At 32.7% G+C, this 24,062-nt stretch overlaps 1 protein-coding gene across 1 annotated transcript in view; it reads left to right on the top strand.

Moving 5' to 3' along the window:
- LOC140441706 (protein turtle-like) overlaps positions 1-10,832 on the top strand; it is a 518,457-nt gene extending 507,625 nt beyond the window's left edge. The window contains exons 12-14 of the mRNA XM_072532588.1: positions 1,694-1,924; positions 5,585-5,838; positions 10,371-10,832. Coding sequence (XP_072388689.1) covers positions 1,694-1,924; positions 5,585-5,838; positions 10,371-10,634 — 749 coding nt within the window. The 3' untranslated portion in view covers positions 10,635-10,832. The remainder of the gene's footprint in view (positions 1-1,693; positions 1,925-5,584; positions 5,839-10,370) is intronic.
- The last annotated feature ends 13,230 nt before the right edge of the window (positions 10,833-24,062 follow it).

Below are 24,062 nucleotides of genomic sequence, written 5' to 3'. Positions count from 1 at the left end.
CTGAGGAAAAAGGGGATGAAGAGGGAAAAGACAAGATGTTCAAGAGAGTGAGCTTCTAAAACGAAGCCAGTATTCCCACGTCTCGTTACTAAAAAAGGCGAACCAGATGACTGGCGCAATTATTTGCGAATGGACACCTCAGCGTATTGTCAATTGCTAGAGTTGGTAACACCATACATATTGAAATAAGACACCTCATGAGAAAAGACATTACACCCCATGAAAGACTCACAGTAACTCTCAGATATCTTACAACAGGACGTAGCGTCAAGAACTTGGACTTCACAATCATAATATCCAAACCATCGTTAAGCCAAATAATTCCTGAAACCTGTAATGCAATCTACTTGGTTTTAAAACATAACTACTTAAAAACTTTTATACAATTCAATAAATTCCCCGAGAAAATCGTGGGTGCATTGCCGCAAATCTGACATTATTAGGATTTTTTTGGGAAAAATGAAACGAACTGCAGTGGAACTAGTCGTCAAATAAGTCAAGATCGGACGACTTGTCTGAACATATATTTTCACGTAACGTTTCATCCATCAGTTCTCGCAAAACTATGCTTCTCCCATCATTTCTACGATCTGACCTTGGATTTATTGTATAGGATTTGTCCTATCCAACAAAACGTACAATAAGACGTAGCGTGAAAACCGGCCTTTACGGAGGTCCTATTTCAATAAAATGAATCGTAAATAAAACTTGTTGATCAGCGCTAATTGACACAACAGAGCAGTCAAATATTATACATAAAGATGTTGTAAAAGATATCTTCGCTTACTTGGTCTACTAGTAATAAAGTTATCAGCATTAAATTGCCAAGCAGTCTTCGTACGTGGCTTTAACTTTATGTATAAATTTTAGTTTTTCATTTTTCTTTCTAGGAATATGAAGTTCCTAAGTTTGATTTTGATATCGGAAACAAACTAGTAAAAAACCGGTTTTAACTGTTTTTTTTTTGTGTTTTTTAATATTCCTTTCAGTAATAATAATAATTTTAAAGATTTAAAGCTAGCATTATCTTATGTAAAATTTACAAAACTTTTATGTCCGATATAATATTAATCTAAAACTAATAGTTCTTGAGATAATGCGAAAAAAAGGAGGAAGTTGTGTTAATTTTTTTTTTTTTCATATTTTGTTTAACAAAATGTTAAACCCATATTTTACAACTCATGCAAAGTGAAATTACTATTTGTAGTACTTTTTGGAACGCTTTATGCAAAAAACTTTGTTTATATATTATGCTTGACGCCAAAAAACGTAATTTTAAACAAATGTAACTAATTGTTATATTTCAAAGCCAAGAATGTTTCAAATTCATAATATATATATATATATATATATATATATATATATATATATATATATATATATATATATATATATATATATATATATATATATATATATATATATAATACCCGTTTTTTTTTACCGTTATTGATTAATTATTGTACACACAAAATTTCCATCATTTTATTTTACGCCTTTAAATTATTTTTTAACGCGTCGGTTAAAAAGTACATGCAATTTAGTTGTTACAAAATGTTTCCAATTATCTCTAACAAGATAATTATTAGGTTTTGATTCATTTTTTAAACAAAAATGCATTCAAAATATAGTGACTAGTAATTACTATAAAAACACTCAATACCTTTTTTATTATTTTTATTTAACAATGCAGAAAGCAGCCGTTCTGGCAGTTTCCACTTTACGCCTATGATGAGCATCCTGATTGGTGTCGTTTCTGCACTGTTGATTGTTGCTTTGGTAGTCATAATGGTGTTGCGTATGCAGTGCTCTCATCACAACGAGATCCGGTTAAAAGGGCATAAAAATAGCGCCACGGCGGTCAGCAGGAGTAATCTGGAGCACAGAGGATCGGGAAGCCTTCCAACGCTGAGCGACAAAGGCGGTGAGTATGCTATTGTCATTTTTTAAAACCGTTTTATTTTATTTTTTTTTATCGTGAAATGGGGTGATATTGATTAATTTTAATATATTTTTTTATATGTTAATTACTTTTTTCTTTTTCCTATCTTTAAACACTTCACGTAATATATTAATATCTAAAGAGTAATGTTTTAGCACTAGTTTTATCATTTTTAAGAAAATCCACTTATCTGATCCGTGAATAAAGTGAGAATAATGATGATGATTTTATAGCATGACTAATTCGGTTAAGGTTTTCGAATTTTTACACAGGGGTGAGATTGATTCTGCGGGGTGAGAATGATCACACTATTTTTATTGTACTATTCTTTATTTATACCAAACAAAACAGATTTTTAAGATCTAAAAATGTAATTCAGTATGTTTTAAAGAAAAATAAAATTTAATTTAACATTATTTTATATTAATTTCTCCACGAAAATGATACTTTTGTCATAAGAAATCGTCTTATTCCAAGAATCATGCTTCATTCTGAATTTGTTCCTGCGCCCACTCACGAAATTCTACTCTTTTATTATAGTTATCATCATCATTAAGTTCTTGGTGCAACTGTGCATGATATGGATACATCTTATTTTTTTTTTAATTCTTCCTACTAAAAAATTACTAGATTCAAAAGCATGTGCAATTTCCCTCGTCTTAATATGCTGATTTTTGAGATAAGTTATAGGCGTTAATTACACTCTCCATATCTTTTCGTAATTTATATACCTATACCATTTTCAGAGTTGTATATTTTAACATCTCCCACTGTTGGTCAGTTGGTCTTGAGTAATACTTTGACATTTTCAATTTTATGGTTTTCCCATTGACTGTAGGTTTGAATAAACCAGTGGTATTATACTCCAGTTTGCGCACTTAGTTTTTAACTTAGATTTTTAATTCTCAGTATTTCAATTTTATATTTTAATTTCCTCTTTCTTGTTTTTTGATTCACCTGTCTAATAGACAAGCATTGACTACTGCTATATCCAGCATATGATAGAAAATACGGTGGTACCATTTACTGCTTTTGATTTTGATTGGATATAATCCCAATAAGGAATCTTGCAGATCCACACACCGCCCATGTGCCTGATATATTGTTGTACAATGCCTGGGCAATCAATTTCTTTCCTAGTTTTTTCGGTGCGAAAGAATCTGTCCACTTTGGCTATTGGTTTAGTTCCACAATAATTTGACAGTAAAGATACAATTTTGTTGTCACACCACTGGACTGTATGTATTGCAGTATTCTCATAAGTACCCGAGTGTTCCTGAATGCTTTTCGTTTGTAATTTTTTAATTCCTTTCTATTGCCAACCTTTATAATTCAGAATTCGATTTGTAAGGATTGTTGCGATATAATGTGTGCCTCGATTTGAAAAATATGACACCAGTGGTATACTTGAAAAATAATTATCGTAAAAGAGTTTGTGGTGTTTATTGGACGGTATATCTCTGCTCAACATTACTAGCAGCTCCCAAATTTACTTCATTCGGTAATTTTGTGTAGGTAACCATTTTTTCCAGCCAAAATTTCAAAATTATATAAAAATCCTGAGATTTCTGAGAGAACCCACATCTTGTATCCCCCTTTTTATGAGGCTTTTTGGGATTGTATGTCTTCATACTCGAACGTCCTTTGAACCATCGTCACAAGATAAGTGTTCTTCTATGTTGCCGAGAGGGGGCATTTGGGCCTGTAGGACCCATCGCCGGCTCTTCGGGCTTCTTCCTATCCCCGGAATTGGATCGGGTATTCACCATCTTTGGTTTGTCGCTGGTAGAAAGGTTAAATACCACCGCTGTTATAAATAACAGTTCCAGTGACAAATATCTGTTATAGGTAACGGTTCCAAGGAACAGTTACAAAGTAACAGAGCAAAAATGGAAAACAGATAGGTAAAAATGATCTAAGTATTCCTTGACTTACGGAAGGAATAACTTAGTAAACAAGTAAATTAAATGGTATAAAAATATAATGCAAAGAAAAATGTTTCTAAGTGTTTCTTGACTTACGGAAGAAACAACTTAGGACAGAAATATAGATAAATGAAATATGTAAATGTGAGAGTAAAATATGGAAATATTTCTAAGTGTTTCTTGACTTACGGAAGAAACAACTTAGAACAGAAAATAAACAAGAGAATCAAATATATAAATGCACAAATATGTTGGGTGTTAAGTGTTTCTTGATTTACGAAAGAAACAGCTTAGCAAAAAATGGAAAAATGAAATAGACAAATATATAAGTATTTTCTTAACTTACGGAAGAAAATATCTTAGATAAAATATCAGAAATAATAATACGATATGAAAATATTTCTAAGGGTTCTTTTAACTTACCGGAAAAGAACGACTTAGACACACAATAAAATAACAAGTCAGATATCAGAGAAATACTTCTAAGAGCTCTTTGACTTACCGAAAAGAACTACTTAGATACAAAGTACAAAATCAAATATATAAAATAGAAAAGGCAAGATAAATATTCCTAAGTGTTCTTAACTTACGGAAGAACAGCTTAGATACAAATACAAGAAAATAAACAATCAAAAATAATCAAATAAAATAGCAAACAATCAGTACATGAACAAATATGTAATATTCTAACCTGACAAGGTCTGGATATACAATAATGCTAAAATAAAAAGGTATACAGGAAATCAGAAATAAAACAATAACTTAGTTGGAACAATAATAGCACCGACTAGGTCTACAGTAGAAGAGGCAAGCTCGACTGACTGATGAGAGAAAATCTACCTGCTTTTATGTAAAACAAATCCTTTGTTTTACGTATTAAAAGTGGAATTTCCCTGCATCGAGTCAATTAGAAATTTGGATTTGGCCAAACTTGGAATTCCCAAGTATTTTGACCAATATCCAAATTCCTTGATGCGTCCGATACGGCTGTCAGCTACCGGCTGACACGCCTCCGGAGGACATCTAAAGGTATCTGCAAACAGTATCTTTTTATTTGTTCAATCAGAAGCGAACTCCGTGTATTTTCTAAATTATCACTAAAATGAAGAAACCTTTTGAACGTTTTAAAACGATTGATAGGCATTACGTCTGCAACGAGTATTGTATTTGTAACAATATGATTTATGTCATGCATGAGTCGATGTATAACTTCTTTCAAATAAATACGTTTTGGCATTGTTTTTAAAACATTATGTCCATACAAACCAAACAAGCATCTGCGGTTGCTAGCACTCTTTCTATTGATAGACTGAATAATTGAATATCGTTCTGAAATAAAAAAAAATGTACTAATTTGAGTATTTTACATCTTTAGATATATAGGCGACTTCCGCACATCCGCTCAGTCTACACAGTATTAATATGAATGAAAACTTATTTTATAAACTAGATCTAATGTATTATTTTTATTATTACAAGCAGAAATATAATATTCTATTGTTTCAATGTAAATTGATAAGCAAGGAAACATTTTCTTACGCGCCGCCAACGATCGATTTAAAAATTTCCGAGAATGCATGAAAGACACGTGATTTCGGCTACTTTTGATCACTAACGACGCGTGATTTATAGTTTCATTTAATATTTGCCAGACTATATTATATTTTAGAAACAAAAACAAAACAATATAAATAAATCTTTCAAACCAATGTTACAGGTGGCAGCCCAATTTCCAAACACGATTCCAGCGCTGGTGAATGTGACAGCGACGAAAAGAATCCTGATATCATTCCTCAGTCTCTAGACGAAGACGAGAATTCCGACTATTCGAGAAAAAGACAACACGTGTCTACGATAGAAACATCACCTAGCCGTGGTATGCAGCATCAGCCTGGAAATTCTAGTTATATGGGATATTGTACACTTAGAAATGGAATGCCATCGCATGATTTGTCAGCTCAACAAAAATTGGTAATTGCTGTTTTGATTTGATTTTTACTTTACTCTCAGGAATGTGTAAACAAGAAAATTTAGTTTAAGATTAGAAATAATATAAATAATAAGTATGTTACTATTGTATTATATTGGTTTATATTTAGAAATATAAATTAAACTTACAAATTGTAAACAATAAATGGAAGTAATAGACCTAACTAATACAGAGTGGTCCAAATGTCTGGAAACGGCCAATTATCTCGAAAATGGCTAGTCATAATTGTACAAAATTTGAGGTACACGTATTTTGGGATACGGAGATTCCATATTTGATATTTGTAATGTTGCCAGATTTGCCGTTTCTCTTATATTATTAGTAACTTTGGTTTTTCCAATTGATCACCCTGTATATTCAGTTATTATTAGAATCGACTATTCAGTACGGGTTTAATTATATGTAAGACTTATGATTTTATGTAGTCTAGAAGGTCTTAAATACATAAAACAGAAGTCTGCCAACGCCTAATTGTCTCAATAAATTTTTAAAAACTAACTATTTTCAACTACATTAAAACGTAACAATTGATAGATGACATTTCGTAACATTTTCTAACATAATGGTTACTTTATCAAGTGTTCAAAATGAGTTCTATTTGTGAGTTGACAGTACCCTAATCGATGGTAGAATGCGTCTACTATATTTCTCCATGATTGTCTAAAAATTATTCGAGATTCATCGATAATTCGTTGCCTTAGCTCTGCAAGACTTGCTGGTTTAGTTTTGTAAACTCAATTTTTCAAGTATCCCTAATAAAAATAATCTTTAGGATTAAAATCAGGTGAACGTGGATGCCATTCAATTCTAGCTTGTCTACCAATCCATCGTACGGTAAATATCTCATCTAAATAATGCCGAACATTTACACCAAAATGAGCTGGAGCTTCATCTTGCTGAATCCATATCTGATTAAAATTGGCCCTAAATAAGTTTCTTTGCATTTCTTAGTAACATTTCGTAACTATCTGACGTTAAATTTCCTTCGATAAAAAATAGCCCAAGTAACTGAGTGCCTACTATCCCTGACCATACATTTAATTTTTGTGGTCTTTGGGTGAACCAAGCTACAGCTACATACTACCTAAATGAAAATGAACACACGAACCCTGTACCATTAAACAGGGGAGTCAAACAGGGAGATACTTTATCACCCAAACTGTTCACCTTAGTTTTGAAGGACGTTTTAAAAAACCTAAATTGGAAATATAAGGGAATAAACATCAATGGCCGCTACCTCAGTAATCTACGATTTGCAGATGACATAATCCTGATAGCTACTGACCTACAAGAAATGCAAACCATGCTTTTAGAACTACATACCGAATCTTCTAAAATAGGACTGAAAATGAATTTAAACAAAACAAAAGTCATGCACTCCAAAGACACCGTGACAATAATAAACGATAAAGTTATAGAAAAAGTTGAAGAATATATATACTTAGGACAAAAAATAAAACTAAATAGGGAAATTCAAACTGAAGAAATAAAAAGAAGAAGAAAGTTAGCTTGGGCAGCATTCGGTAAACTGAACTATATACTCAGAAATCAACAAATTCAATTACATCTTAGATCTTCTAAAGTTTTTGATGCACGCATTATTCCGATATTAACTTATGCGGTACAAACATGGACAATAACAAAAAAGAATATGAATATACTTAGAGTCACTCAACACGCGATGGAAAGAGCAATGCTAGATATATCACTTAAGGACAAGAAAACAAACACATGGATAAGACAGAAAACCAAAGTCACCGATGTGGTGCAAAAATCATTAAAGTTGAAATGGGAATACGCTGGACATGTAGCTAGAAGCGATCTAAACAAATGGCACAGATTAATTTTAACCTGGAGACCATACCAACACAAAAGACCCAGAGGCAGACCTCCTATGAGATGAACAGATGATCTGAAAAGGACTGCCGGGAAAAATTGGCTACAAGTAGCGTACAATAAAAAACAATGGAAAGGAAGACTTGAAGAGGCTTATATTCAGATGTGGACGTGAATGGCTAGACGAAGAAGAAGAAGAAGAAGAAGGGTATGGTTTTCACGCATCCAGTGTGGATTTACGTCACTCCAGTACCTTAAATTATGTCTATTTACACAGCGTACAGGTCGCTTCATCGGAAAAACATATTCTTTGAAAAATTAAAGGCAAATATCGAGCACAATTTTCATAATCAAATCTTGCCCAAGTACTTTCGCTTTCTACAGCATCATCAGAGTCATCTGAAATAAGCCAAAAAACGTTTTTTAAATGAAGAAAATTGATTAACTTCGATAAAAACTCGAAGTTAATGGATGGTAAAAGTTTTTTGTGATTAACGTTTTAGACTTACTTCGTTAAATTTCGGCTATCCAGCAAGCGCAGAATGTAATAAACATGAAATTGAAACAAATTGTATATAACACTACACTAGAACAAGGACAAACAGTTTAAAATTATTTAAAATATTCTACGCTACATTATTGTCGGCAACAGGAGAGAGAATGGTATTTAACGGAAATGTTAAGGTGACATGTGACATATGACAGCTTTGATGGGCAGTCACAATCATGGATATGTGATCTGCACATATTAAAATTCCGTGTAAGTAAGCTGGCATTGAGCAAAGATCCAACTAACACTAAGAAAATCAGCTTATGAAATATGACATATAGAATATTTTAATTTAACTAGATTGCATAATCCAGATCTCACACTTACACCTGTCTGTAATAATAAGGTTGTTAGTTTGAGAGCAAATGAAGTGGACATAAAGTGTGAATGAAAGAAATAGACTAAACAATCTATTAGACAGTGGGTGGTTGACTACAATAAAATGGTCTACCAGGCACTATCAATACTGTAAAAAAGAAGAACTCTGGCTATGAAATTGAAATACTAAAAATTAAAACAAAATTGAAAGCATTGTATAAATGGGGTATAATTCAAGTAGTTCAGTTAAACCCCCAGTAAATGGGAGAACTATAAAACTAATATGTAAAAGCGTTACTAAAGACCAACTGACCAACAGTGGGAGATGTTAAAATATACAACTGTGGAATTGGTATATCTAAATTACTCAGAGGTATGGAGAGTGTAATTAACGCCAACTGTAGATCAATTGAACCTGAGCAAGCTAGTTTTGTAAATTGTTGAAGAATACAATAGTAATGTTGATCAAAGGATGAAATTAATAAATTCTTAATGGGTATACTCAAATATAATTATAATTTTGAAAAATTAAAGGCGAAGGTTTACCTTTAATTTTTCAAAGTTCATTTATTCGAGCATTCAACCTTATATCAAAACATATTCTGTTAACGAAATTTTCATCATGTTCAATTTTATCCATCATTACCTCAGTAAACTCTAATCTACGATCGAAGTCATCTTCACTTAATGCTTGCAATAAGTTTTATTTTTGTATGGTTTAAATTTATTCTGACGTAATACACGTAAGACTGAAAAACGACCTACATCATGTACTTGTACAACCCTGCGTAAGTATGTATGTAGATCTTCAACAAAACTTTGCATTAAATTCAAAGTTTTGTTGTCATTCATAACTCTTTTCGGTCTACTTGATCGGTATCTTTTTTTTACTTCTCCAGATTTCACAAATCGCTTTACAGTTTTTTGTACCGTCGCCTTATGAATAGGAGAACGGTTTGCGAAAGTTTCATTGAACAACTCGGCTACTTCACAATAAGATATTTTTCTGTCACCGTACCCTCTCATCATTAGAATAGTAATTCGTTCTTTTTCGTTAAGAGCCATTTTAGAGAAACAATCTACTGTCAGTTTTAGTTAATAATGTAAATGGTGAACAAATGTCAAAATCACAGCATTCTACATTTAAATATTTAAATTTATTTAAATCTACATATTTTGCATTGTTTTATGTATTTAAGACCTTCCAAACGACATAAAATCATAAGTGTTACAGATGGTTGAACTCGAATTGAATAGGAGATTCCAATAATGACTGAATATACAGGGTGATGCATTAAAAACCAAAGTTACTAATAAGAGAAACGGCAAATCTGGCAACATTGCAAATATCAAAGTGGAATCTCCGTATTTGTATATAATTATAATCACTCTGTATATAAATTACTAATCTACAGATTAGTGGGATAGTGTGGATAACATATTAATAAGAAAAATACAACAGATGGGTCGAATATACGATATACAACTGTCAATATTACAATAGTAGGAGAGCGATGGGTAATTACGAACACAAGGAAAGATTAACCAAAGTGCAAAATGTGCAATGCCCATTTATTTATAACTTTTATAAAAGTTATAAAGAGAGAATTATGTTCATATTATTATGAGCGTGTCTTTGAGTTTTCTTGGGATATGCAAGTCACAAAGATTATAGTAACACCTCTAATATGAATAATATAATTTTCTTTACAATTCAACGGTCTTTAAAATGCCCTGGTATTATGAAGTCAGCTAGTTACCTAGTAAAAACACTGAGGCTAACAACAAATTAATTATCTTTTTGTTTAGCTTCCTGCACCGCAACAAATGATGAGTCCATACACATCGTGCACACTGCCACGTCAACCGCCACAACAATGGCTCTACGGTCCGATGAGCCACTTACCTCCAGGGATGTATCCTGTTACCTATAGAAGCGGTCCACTCCCAACGCAGCGGTCCCATCCGCAGACTAGGGAACCACCTATAGCGTTACAACCGTTATCAATGACTGAAGAGGAACCTTCGGCCGAAACGCCTTTGGTGCCAAATAAACGAGAAAGCACTGTTTGACAAATCTCTCCAATCTAATCGTTATCAGTATCCAGCACAATAAGACAGGGTTTCTCTAAATATTAAAGATGTCGGTTTTTGGTGTAATGTGATTTTTAATCTGAACTGGGTGTTAAAAGTAGGACCATAAGGTTTAATTTTTTATAAATATGTTGAGTGGAATTCTACCCATAAGTTTGAGATTTTATTATATAATATAAAAAGGTGTGCTATTATTTTATTTAAAAATAACAAAAGCCAGTAAAAGGAGCTTTAAATTAAAAGCAATAAAATATCTAGCTCCACAATCGTTTTTAGTCGTAATTGTTTCAAGAAAATATTCTTCTTACTTGTAACACTAATTTCTTCATTAACTACAATATAGCCTTCAAAAATCATTAAAAATAACAGTTTGTAGAATAAATATTAGTTGCGGTCTCCTATTGTACGGTGAACGTACCGTTCAACTGCTGCACAAGCATACAGATGCGACGTATAGCATTTTATAGTACTACCATCTTTCTAAGAGACTTATTAATATTCAGCTCACCGAGGTGCTACTATGTGAGGTATGAAATTACATAAACAAGGGATCATTTCAAAAACCAAGTAGATCCATTGTTATGGAATTTAATACCTCACACAGTAGCACCCCGGTGAGCTGAATATTAATAAATCTCTTAGAAAGATGGTGGTACTGTACACTGTAACACTGTACGCGGCGTACTGCGTTTATTGGAAACTACTACATTATAACAGTTAAGATACTGTATACATATATGGATCGTATCGTACATATATGGACTTTAGCGGTGTTGCCGGCTAGTTGCTGTTGTTTTCTAACAAATTTTGTCTGACTAGCACCTGATTTTCTAATCTCTAGTAACAAGAACACTTAAATTTCCGGCAGAATTATTGCTAACGCTTATTTGATTTTCATTTCACAAATTAGATTTGTTGCATAATAGAATTTACAAATACAATTTAAAGGGGTAAATTTTATTTTCAAAATTGGAGATAAATGGGATAACTTTAGCATTTTTACTACTAGATCATGGCCCTGATTCTATTTCATTTTGATGTCGAAGTTTAAAAGCGACTACGCCATGACAGTCGCAATCGCTAGCGATTCTCATTCATTTCAACTGTAGTTAAAACTGGGAATATTTACTTTATCATTTTGACACTGCTGAAAATTTGGGTTGGCCCTCTTGTTTATTAGCTGCACGCTGCACAACGCTTGTTGAATGTTTGTTTTGTTTACGTTACGTGAACGTGTTTTTTTTTCTTGTGTGAGTTGTTAAATCATATAGTGGCCATTCTCAATTATATTTTGAATTGAAAGAATATGGATGGAGAGGCTGTCGGTGATCGTGGCACTAAATTGTCTGTGGAGCAAAAGGAAATCATGGTGGCTTTTTTGGAGGACCATGCTATTTTGTTAAGGGCAAACTCCTTGGCCATGATGGCAAGGAAAGAAAAAGGGGATGTGGGAGATCCGTAAGTTATAACCACTAAGGTTAATATAACCACTAAGATTTGAATTAGTGGTTATATTCCAATATATTTTTAAATTTACTGCAGCTTAGTAATACTTACCCTAAACATTTTGGGTATCCTAGAGGCATAAACACCCTCCTCCAAATATGGTTCTAATACCCTTATTAAATAATTTGCAGCTTGTTTATTAAGCCGGAATTGCTACCTAAATTGAGCATCACTTAGTAAAAAGGGATTTTGAGTATCCTGTAACATTCTTCTTATCCTCCGTTATGAGCGTCGGATATATATCCTCTCTAATTCCTCCAAAATCAGCAAATGTCCATAAAACGCAGCCATATAAATACTTTTTGTCTCAGTTTTCCTTGCAAGAATCAAAACACAACACCGTCTAAACTGAACCTAAGTTCACTTCTCCCAGTCCCGCCAGTCATGTTCGACTCGAAATGAAATTTCAACCACTTTCTCGAAGTTAAAATTTATTTCGATAAATTGAAAATTATTGACGTCGTTTGGTTAGTTCAGCTGAAATCCACAAGGCTGGCAAAGTCGCATTTCGATGTCGCCATATTAATTTCGACATGTTTTGAGTCGAAATCTCAATTAGAATCAGGGCCCATATTGTAATGAGTTTTGTATTTAAAGAACGCAACAGTGGTTTTGGGACGTGAGTCAATAGATTTGGGATGAGGGTATATTTAAAAAAAATGATAATTGAAGTCTACCAATGAAAATGAGGAAATTTGGTACTAAAAGAAAGGGAAAATAAAAACCGGCACCTAGTCCTTTGTCAATGGACGAGGAAAACTTGACACTTGACCTATTAGAAGATTGGTTTAAAAAGGATAAAAAAAAATAGGCTAAGCCTATTCTAATAGGCTAAAAAAAAACCAATATGCAAACATAGTAAAAATCAAACACACTTACCTTATAATATCTTTATATTTTATTTCTATCAGATTTATATTCTTATTAGTTACCAGAAGAAAGAAAGGTTATTGGAGAGCATTAAACAAAAAATAACTACAAATTAACAATTTTTATTTCTCAAGTTCTGCTAGACAAACGTATTATAAAATATTAATAAATTATCCAAGTAAAAATTAATAAAATAACATAAATAGCAAAAAGGCAAAAACACAAATTTAAATAAATCAGGTATTAAGTAAATAATTATTCTAAAATTAGATGGAATACCTTTATAACTGATTAAAACTGTAAAATGAATTCAAATAGTAAGATTTACCAAAAATGCATAGTCATTACCTGAGTTATAGATGATATTATAGACATTATATCTTAGTATCTTTGAAAAAAATGTTTACATAATTATTTGAACAAAAGGGCACAACAATTTCCTTTGATCACCAGAGCACTGACAGATGCAAACTGTTAGGTTGTATTTGCAAACAAAGATTATTAGGGGCCACAAAAAAAATTAAAATAGAAAAATTTTGCACTGCACTGCATTAGATATGTAGGCAACAAAAGTTAACAGGTATATTTATTTAGTCGACCAGAAAGAATGCATTTAGCGATCTTATCTTTAACATTCGGACAATTTTTAAAATTAATTTTAACTTACATAATACTACTGTAGACTAATTTTTAACTGATCCGATCAATAATCTACCCAAAAATCATTCTCTTTCTAGCATCACCAGAAAGATTCTTGTTTATTTCCTGAGTAATTATCTAGGCCGATCCGAGATTAAACAAGATAGCTAGAAAATGCTACAATATTAATTGCCCAAACTTTATCAAAATAATGTGTTGTTCTTCAATATTACTAATTTCTACTGGAACTATCGTATAAAAAATTGTTCGTATCAGCAGTGGCGATAAGGAAAAAATATATTTGTAGGTTATAATAAATATTGGACAGATTCATAAGTATTGAGATTAAGACGAATTGTTGGATAAAAAACAGCATCAGAAGCAGTAGTCGGTTCAACTGTCGGTTCAGTTTTATTCACACTTACTTATGTATGTTTTATATACTTATTATGACATTTTACAAACTATAGCTTTCAAACTAAAAGCTCTATCGTAACGTACAACTCCTTTATAATGTCCATCGACTCCGTCAAAGAATGCAGAATATATTCCTGCGAATCCGGTTTACAATCACACATAAGACGATATAGAATATTTGAGTTAACCTTGTTCGATGTTGTAAGTCACGACGAAATTGTAAGTATAAGATCAAGTAACATAACCAAAGGAATACTTAAGTGTCCTAATGACCATCAGTTATCTTTGACTGGTGTGCCTAAACATAGAAATATACCTTATGACTAGTAATAATCTTAGTGAGTATATTATATCTTCTTTCCCACTATGATACAGGCCCTAGGTCTCAGAAGCGCAAGAAGTTTTAGAATTTTTGAAACGCAAACAATTGATTCGACAAGTTGCAGCAAAAAAAGACGTCATTTCCGTCTTTTGTTTATGACTTAATCGTCCGTTCCACCCGTTAGCTCCAAGAACCTCAGCAACTTATATTACAATAACGAGATGATTCTTCATAACAATTTTCTTCACTTCGGCGACATTTCAATCCGGTGTTAATATTCTGGAGCGTTTAAGGCGGCATCGTCTCATATATCGTCAAGTATATGTAGAACTTGTACCACTTATAAACATATTGTTGATATAAAAGTAGATCCACTACATACCATAGTGAACAATTCAAATGAAACGAAGTACTTAATTTTATTTTTTGCTCAAAATTTAATATACAATCTATGGAATCCATTTTTTTGATAGCACAGAGTCAACAAGCACACCGACATAGTACAACATAGATGCTGTTTTCCAACCACAAAAAAATATGTTTTCGTCGTAGACCTAACAGATGCCTATAGCACAGTTAGGAGGGAACGTCTTCCTTATAAACTTGTTTTATTCCATGCCGCACGATAATGAGACTAATTACTCATACTTTTATCATAATCGAATAGATACTTTTGCACCGCACAATGCAACAATGTAAGCAAACACAGAAAATTAAACAATAGACTACCACAAAGATCTATTTTGGCCCCAACCTTTGCATATCAGACCTTCCCAACACTAATGCAAGAAAATTTAGATACGGTGATGATCTAGCTTTAGTTGTTCAATAAGCCACCGATGCAACCAGCAATGTGTAAATCATAATTTGCTCACTCCGAATGAATACTTTGAAAAATAGAGACTCACACAAAGCCTAAATAAGACGATGATGAATGAGATGAAGTTAGCTGCTTCTACCTTAATAACGTGTATTCAAATCACCAATTAAAAGTCTCTTTTAGTAATACTGTGCTCAGACACCAAAAGTATCATAAATACCTTGGAGTGATTTTAATTTGAATCCTGTCTCCAAGGGAAAGACACGCAAAAACATTATCCATCAGATCTGTGCAGTTTTGGCAAACACATTACGAACTTCATCTCTAACCCTGGTATACTCTGTAGCGAACACTGTGCACTAATTTAGTTAATTACCGACCACTCTAAAATGATTAATATCTAACTACATAGAAAAATGAGGATGGTTACTATGGATGTATCAGGTCTAATACCCTTTTCTGGCTTCCAGCAACCAGCCATATAGCTTACCCTCTCTGCACAGACAGGAAATACTCGTAAAGGTATACAATAAAAGCATGAATAACCCTAAACTGGTCATCTATCAGGATATTATCGGCTGACCACAAACCGACTGCCATCTCTAAGCCAAATCTAGCGTCTCGCGTTTGGAGGGAAAACGATCTCTGCTACCTAAGAAATTTGATAAATCCATTATCAAAGACTAAGGGTTTTGACCTCTTTTGTCATATATGAAATACCCTGAACAGATTTCGCACGGGACACGGTGTCTGCGCAAAAAATCTATGTAATTGCGACAAATTTCCGACACCAAACTGCGACTGTGGAGGTGCACGTGGAGCTAACTGTGGAGCTTGAGGTCCCAGTGGACTCCTTGATTCCAACGTCCACGTGTCTTGAGTGAATAACTGCATAATAATGAAATTACATGACTATGTATTTTATATATATATATATATATATATATATATATATATATATATATATATATATATATATATATATTATATATATATATATATATATATATATATATATATATTACCATATATATGTATGTATTGTAATACGCTAAATAAAAATAAAAAGCACACGAAAGCACGACGAAGCTGGCTGAATCGAAAATGGCTGATAGATCTCGCGAAAATTGGAAATTACCTTTTTTAACAAGCTCCATAATTCTTGTATTTTTTTACGCATGCTACGGCACAGCCTAGTTAAAGACAGATTGTCTTGAAGTGAACGGTGAATTATATTCACGAGTTTTTAAATCTTTATTTGATAAATCCCTAAGAGGCTTTTTATATTTACGCTATACGAATGTTTTGTATACGTTTTATGAGTTATATTTTTCATTTCAGTCAAGCTTACAATTAATTATTTACACTTCTTGTTTATACCGCACTTTATCTTAAACCTTTGTTTTTTTGGAAAATTATACTAAAAAAATGACGCGTGGCACTTAAAGAGTGCTGACAGAACTTTACACATATAAGTTCTTTATAATTCAAAAATCCTAATTTATTTTATTTTGTTTATTGATTTTAGTAATTTGCGAACGAACAGATGTAGTCATTTTGCTGAAATTCAACTGAATACTGATAGCAAAACTTAAAAAATTGATCCATGTTAAAGAATATTGTAGATAGGTTTGTAGTTTATACATCCCTGATGAAATATTTGTGTTTGATGAATCTATGGTGAATTTTCATGCAACGCTTCAGATAAAAACAAACAATCCGTCAAAATCAGCTGTGTATGGTCTTAGGGTTTATAAATTTTGCAATATTTATTAAACAGCTGCCATGGTTATATGAACTTTATTTAGGTGCTTCAACTCAAATAGAAACTCTTGATATACCCGCTACAATTATTGTTGTTAAATTATGTGTACCTCTATCGAATGAAGGGCGCATTAGCAAGTTACTTGAAGCATCACAAAGCAGATTTATGTTAAACTTAAAAAAAACAGAGCGGATTTAATAAAATCCAAACTACAGGAATGACAGAAGGAGAGGAATCGCAAGACAAAAAGACAGTGAAATGACATGACATGACATTGAAATTGCTTGATAAACTGAGTTGTCCTGACGATTAGCATATTCCATGTAGAAGAAATGATGAAAAATATTACAAAAATAATGGAAATAAAAATGAAGCAAACTGCAGTATTGCAAATAATAATGCAAAAAAGGAATAAATATTGATGACCAACTTGCATCACTTTATTCACCTCTACGTAAAAGCTTAACATGGTATAAGAAGCTGCTCATTGATTTATTATTTAGATTAGCAGTCATCAACGCCAGATGTAGGTATACATCATGACGTTTTGACAGTCGTATACGACTGTCAGATAAAAAGAGGAACGACTGGGTAAGATCCAAAACAAAAGTCGAGGGCATAGCAACAAAAATTGCCAAACTTAATTGGAGCTTCGCGGGCCACGCTGCTAGACAAAAAGACCAACGTTGGAATATTACAATACAACATTGGACACCTTACGAAAGTAAACGACCAAGAGGAAGACCACAGATGAGATGGGTGGATGACATTAAAAGAATAGCTGGAACAAATTGGAAATATGTTGCTCAGGATAGAGACCGATGGAAAGAGTTGGGAGAGGCCTATGTCCAAACATGGACGACAGAAAGCTAAGAAGAAGAAAAAGATCATGACGTTACAAATACAACGTTAACCGTACTGCAAATACAAGAAAAAATAATTTGACATTATCTTAGATTTTTGGCCACAACAGATAAATCATCAAGACCACCGATACAAGGACCGTTAAAACATTATTTTGGTTGTTCAATGTGCTACAAAAGAATGAAATCAATTGGAACCCCACTAAAAACTAAATAGGCTCATACATATTGTAAAAACTGTGATACGGCTTTTTGTTTGGATTGTTTTAAATCAGCCCTTTAGATCAGCCTGGTTCAATTTTTAAATGATAATTGTTTTATAAAATACCTCATAAATTACTTTATATGTTTATTTCTATATCATCATCATCACTGGCTCGACAACCCTTTTTGGGTCTTGGCCTATTCCAGGATTCTGTTTTCTCCATTCTCCATTCTTATCTGTTTCGTGCTTTTTTTCTCCAGTTTTTTATTGTTAAGGATGTTTATATCATTTTCTATTTGTTCTAAGTATCTCAGCTTCGGTCTTCCTCTTGTTCTTTTTCCTACTGGCATCTGTTTGTATATTTTGTTTGGTATTTAGCCTTCTTCCATTCTTTCTACATGTCCTATCCAACGCAGCCGCCCTATTTTAATGAATATTATAATATCCGGATCCTGGTATATTTTGTATAGTTCAGAGTTGTATCTTCTTCGTCACATTCCGTTTTCTTTTGTGCCCTTACATAGGTGTCGTAAGATTTTTCTTTCGAAGGTGGCTAACAACGTTTCCTCTCTTTTAGTGAGTGTCCAGGTTTCTGAGCCGTATGTGAGTACTGGTCTTATTAGGGTTTTATATATTTGGCATGTTGTTTTTCTTGCGACGTTATCTGATCTTAGTTGCCTAATTAAGCCATGGTAACATTTATTTGCAATAAATATTCGCCTCTTCACTTCCTCCGTAACGTTATTATCAGACGTAACTAAGGATCTTAAGTATATAAAGTATTTTACCCCCTCTATGTTGTATTCTCCTATTGTTATATTTTGTGGCTACCTTATTTCTGCATTTTTACTTACCTACATATATTTTGTTTTGGTCTGATTGATTTTAAGACCACTATTTTGTGCAGCTCGTTCTATTTGGTTGTATGCCTCTCTATTTCTATATAAATAGCAATTATTTTATAATATACGTAATAAACCTTTTTGTATTATTATTTTACATCGCTATGTGCAACTTCAGAAAAGCGACACCTAGTGTCATAGATCACCGAAATTATTAGCACTTTTAATACAATAATTATTCAATATTTAGTTTCGAAATAATGTTAATGGATTTTTAATTGTCAAAATGTGTAAATATATTCTTTACTTTTAGATTTCATCATTTGAACATTAAAGATAGAGGTTATTAAAAGGTAAACATTTCAGAAGAGCAACACTTAATATCATCAATCAGCGAAGTTTTTAGTAAACTACAAATAAAATAATTTAAAATTCTTTATTTAATACAGTAATTATTGTAATACTGGCCGGAAAAAAATTTTGGTCACATCTAAATTTTGTAATTTAATGTAGTAATTTGTTTACGATTATATCGGTTTCTTGGTAGGCACTGATCTATTACTTTCAGAGAAATGATGTATCATTTGTTGTTGTTATCTGTCAGTTTAGTCACGTACCTACTGTTATCGTATTTACGACCTTTACGACTTTTTTATGAAATATCTGTATTCAGTCTAATGGAACCTTGATAGTTAGTTGCCAATTTCTCAATTAAGTGTAATTTTTTGTATAAAACCTATCGGTGGTACAGTGTGTTGTTGATGGTACATATCTAATGAATTACCATGCCTTTAGATCCTGTTACTGTTTCAAAAATTGTAGCATTTATACAAAATGGCTGCTGACAACGTGAACCTGCAAGAGTTGTTGGAAGTCTATGTTCAATTCAAAATTTGTACCAGCACGATTAAAAGACTGGTCCTAAGTATAATCAGAAGGCTAGAATCCGGGCGAAATCGAGTCACCATTTAAACAAAGAGACGATCGGCTTGTGGTGTCCGCAAGTTTCCAGAATAGAAGAGCCTCTGCGGTTTTCTTACCGACTTCAAGAGAAGAGAAATGCTAATTTTAGTAAATAAACCGTTAGAAGAAGGCTTAGAGCTGCTGGATTATCTTGCGAAAGGATGGCTACAAATCCAACATTACAACGCCGGTATCGGATAGCAAGATCAAATTTGCCCAGACTCAGCTCCATCCTAATGATTTAAATTGAAGCAACTTACTGTTTTTAGATGAGTCGCGATTTTTGTCTGAATGGGTCAGACGGACGTCGTCGAGTATGGAGAAGACACGAAGCAAGATATGCTGCGCCTTTTATTGGTGAGCGACTCCTATTTGGCGGTGGGTCGGTTATGGTCTGGGCAGGAATTACTTCACAAGCACGCACAGAGTTAGTCTTTATACAAAATTGCTCCCTTACGATTCAAGATACATTACAGAAGTTTTAGATAATTATGTTATGCCTTTAATGACTATTATGGGCGAATATTGCATTTTGATGCAAGATAATGCTAGACCTCATACTACCAAGGTTGTCAGAGAATATTTTGATGAATTGCGAATTGAGCGGTTTGATTGGCAATTACTCAGTCCAGACATGAATCCTATCGAACATGTCTGGGATCAGTTGGGCCGAAGTTCCCAAAGGTATACAGCCGCTCCAAGAACGGTCCAGGAGCTACGAGAGTTGTTATTGAAAGAATGGTATAACATCGACCAGAATGTGATCCGTAATTTAATTTAAAGTATGCCTCGTCGCCTACAAGTTGTCATTAATACAAGAGGGGGAAATACACGCTATTATTGAAGATTTTTTTCCAATAATGTTTATCATTAGTTTTAATCATTTTTTTTTCTAAGTGTCAATAAGTCGCACTTTGTTTAATCTGTAAACTTATTACTTCTCCTAAATAAAGCGGAAAAACTAAAATGTTGCTATTAATTCAATAGATATTGATTATTAAAGTTAGTTTACAAAATACATTACCAATGGCTTACAACCGCCAACAGAAGTTTACAACCGAAAATATCAACGAGACATTTCAATGACAAATGATAACGAGATCACAATTTTAATGTGACCTGAATTTTTTGCCCGCCAGTGTATTAGAAATCCACTTTTGTCTTTGCGTTAATTTTGCTTATAATTTGGAAACGATTAGATCTTGAATTGACTATTTATTGTTGTATTTTTACACCATTAACGAAATTCCATTTTCTTCAATGATAATATGTACTTGTGAAATGTGCTAATAAAAATAAAAGGTAAAGTTTCGTCGCTTCACGGGCACGATCGTCCCTCATATCCCATCGAAGTACTTGCACACAGCGAATTAAGAGTAATATTTTACCAATTTTTTTTCACGTCCCAAAGTTAATAATAATTGTTACAACATGCTCATATAACTATGTGTGATACATATCATCACGTTCTATTTTAAAACTGACTACAACATAAGACCTATTCCGAATCACATTTGTTTCAAGGACGAACGTTGTAGGGTTATAACCACGGTCTTTGAATCTTCTTTTCTTCTTCTTCCTCTTCATATGCAATTCTGTTTGTTCATCGGCGGATTAATATCTTTATGGAATCTTTTACCTGTTCGTCCGATACTTCTTCTGCCAATTGATGGCTTATCTCTTGCTATTTTGACCACATGGGTCTCCCCTATTCTGCTTATATGGTTATTTCCTCCTTTTTTCTATTTTGTGTCCATTTATTTACATACTGTACATTACATTTTCTTCTAATGTCTTCACTTCTCTTTCTGTAATTCTTCTCAGTACTCTCATCTCTGATATGGCCAGTAATAACCTTTATATTGTGGCTGTGTTGGGTCTTACACTGGCTGTATAAATTCTTGACTTTATCTCAGTGTTAATGTGTCTGTTTTGCCATATAGTGTTATTAAGGTATCCTGCCAGTCTATTTGCTTGTTGTACTTGATTTCTTATTTCTTTGTCCGGATCTCCATAGTTGGGCAGTGTAATTACAAGGTATTTTATTTCCATTACTTGTTCAATACTTATACCATCAATTTCTATTTTACATCTGGTTGGTTCCTTGATGATTACTATTATTTTAGTTTTCTGAGATGGTCATGTTAAATTCTTTTGCTCTTATGTTAAATCTGTGGATCAGTCTTTGCAGACTGTCTTCATCTTGGGCTATCAATATTGCATAATCTGCATTTTGTTGTTTTCGTAGATGTTTGCGATAGTTTTTATAATATTTATGGGAACTTCGCTGTTATACAGAACAATGGATTACATCTTTGAGTCTTACTCTGTTAAAGGCTTTCTTTAAGTCAATCAGACAAAGAAATGCTGGTCTCTTATACTCCAGTGATTTCTTAATAAATTGCTTTATAACGAATATTGCATCTGTACACGATCTTCCACTACGAAAATCCTGTTGTTCATCTGCTAAACTTTTCCTCTGATTTATTATTACTTTAGTTGTAAGTTTTAGGGTAGTATTTAACAAGTTTATACCTCTGTAGTTTTCTGGCTGTTTTTTATCTCCTTCTTTGAATAGTAGAATTAGTTCGCTCGTTCTCCATTCTTCCAGTATTATATTGTGTTTTATAATTTTATTAATTAATGTTGTAGATTTTTCTTTCATTTCTGCTCCACAATTTTTCAGTCATTCGTTTGGTATCCTGTTTTTACCCGCTGCTTTTCTGTTCATTAGCTTTTCAAGATTGGTATAGTGTTGATACAAGCATGCTATTTAGGGTGGCAGTGAATAAAATTAAGATAGCTATGATGGTAACCAACGTTCTGAAAGGACAGGGTACATGAAGAAACTTTTCAAGTATTGTACGAACTTTGTGAACATTTATATTAAATTCTTCATTTGTGGTAATTTCTGGTGTCTCCGGTTCTAGCGTCGTTTGTTCTTCCTCTCCATAGAGCTTTTTTACGTAGTCAATCCACGTAGATATCCTTTTCTATGTGTTTTGGTTCTATTAGTTCCTTTACCTCCGTTCTTTGACCTCTTATGCAGCGCCATATTTCCTTTTGCAGACCATAAAAATTGTGTTCCATTTCTGTCGAAAAGCGTTCCGAGTGATAATTTTTTATTTTTCTTACATTCTTTGATTCATCATGATTAATTGCACAGTGAAGTTGTTTATGCAGTGTAGCTCATGGTCATGGTAGATCGGGACAGAACCAATTTGTGTGCCGTTCAAACACTTAGATCTTTTAAATATGCAATTATAAAAATTAGGAATTTTTTTTAGAAACAATGACATATTTGTCAATTTTATCTTTCAAGCGGCTTTAGGAGGATATTAAAGAAAAACCCTAAAAAACTTTTACATAGGTATATATTATAGTATACAGTAATAAACAAAATAGAGAGCATCAAGGAGTGGATAAGAAATAAAAGAGTAGTATGGAACGGTAATGTAAGCCGAATGACAACAAATAGAGTAAGTAAAAACGGCAAGAGACGGTTCCCCAATAGGAAGACGATCAGTGAGAATACCGCGAAAACGATAAAACGACAACTTACTGAAAGCACATTGAAAAACAGACAGAGGCAGGTCTAGATAAAAAGAAGAAGAAGAAGTAATAAACAAAAATTTGCACTTGTTTCAGTGTTTTCCAGTGTTTCCAGAAAAACGTGAACAAAAATATCTTTTTTTAATGGAACATATATGTTTACATTTTCAAAACTCTTCTCGATATTCTCATTTTTGTAAAATAAGGTTCTGTAATGTTATACGCTATAGTTTAAAAGATAATTAATTACCTAAGTTGTTTTATTAATTGCGTAGAAATATTAACACCGTGTAAAATTATAGAGATTTGATAATAAAAAATCTATTTATTAATGTTATACACTCAGGTGCAAAAAAATCGATCCATTCCTTACTTCTTATTTATTTGAAGTTGTATAATTTTAGAGACATTAAATTACGTATGTAAATTTAGGTGTACCCTCGTATACGAGAAATAAAATAATATTTTTAATATTACTTTTTATATTTCTTAAAACAAATTGGTATTTCAGGTTTTTGTCAAAAAGGGTCTGAAGCAAGTAGATATTTATTGAATGTTGTTTTTAATTCAACGACCATACTAGTGTAGTGATTTTATTTTCAAAACGTGTTATATTTTTATTTAATTATCCTTCCTAAATGTC

This window comes from Diabrotica undecimpunctata, chromosome 5 (genome assembly GCF_040954645.1).
Source record: "Diabrotica undecimpunctata isolate CICGRU chromosome 5, icDiaUnde3, whole genome shotgun sequence".
Lineage (NCBI taxonomy): Eukaryota > Metazoa > Arthropoda > Insecta > Coleoptera > Chrysomelidae > Diabrotica > Diabrotica undecimpunctata.
This window is presented reverse-complemented; position numbering and strand designations above follow the sequence as displayed.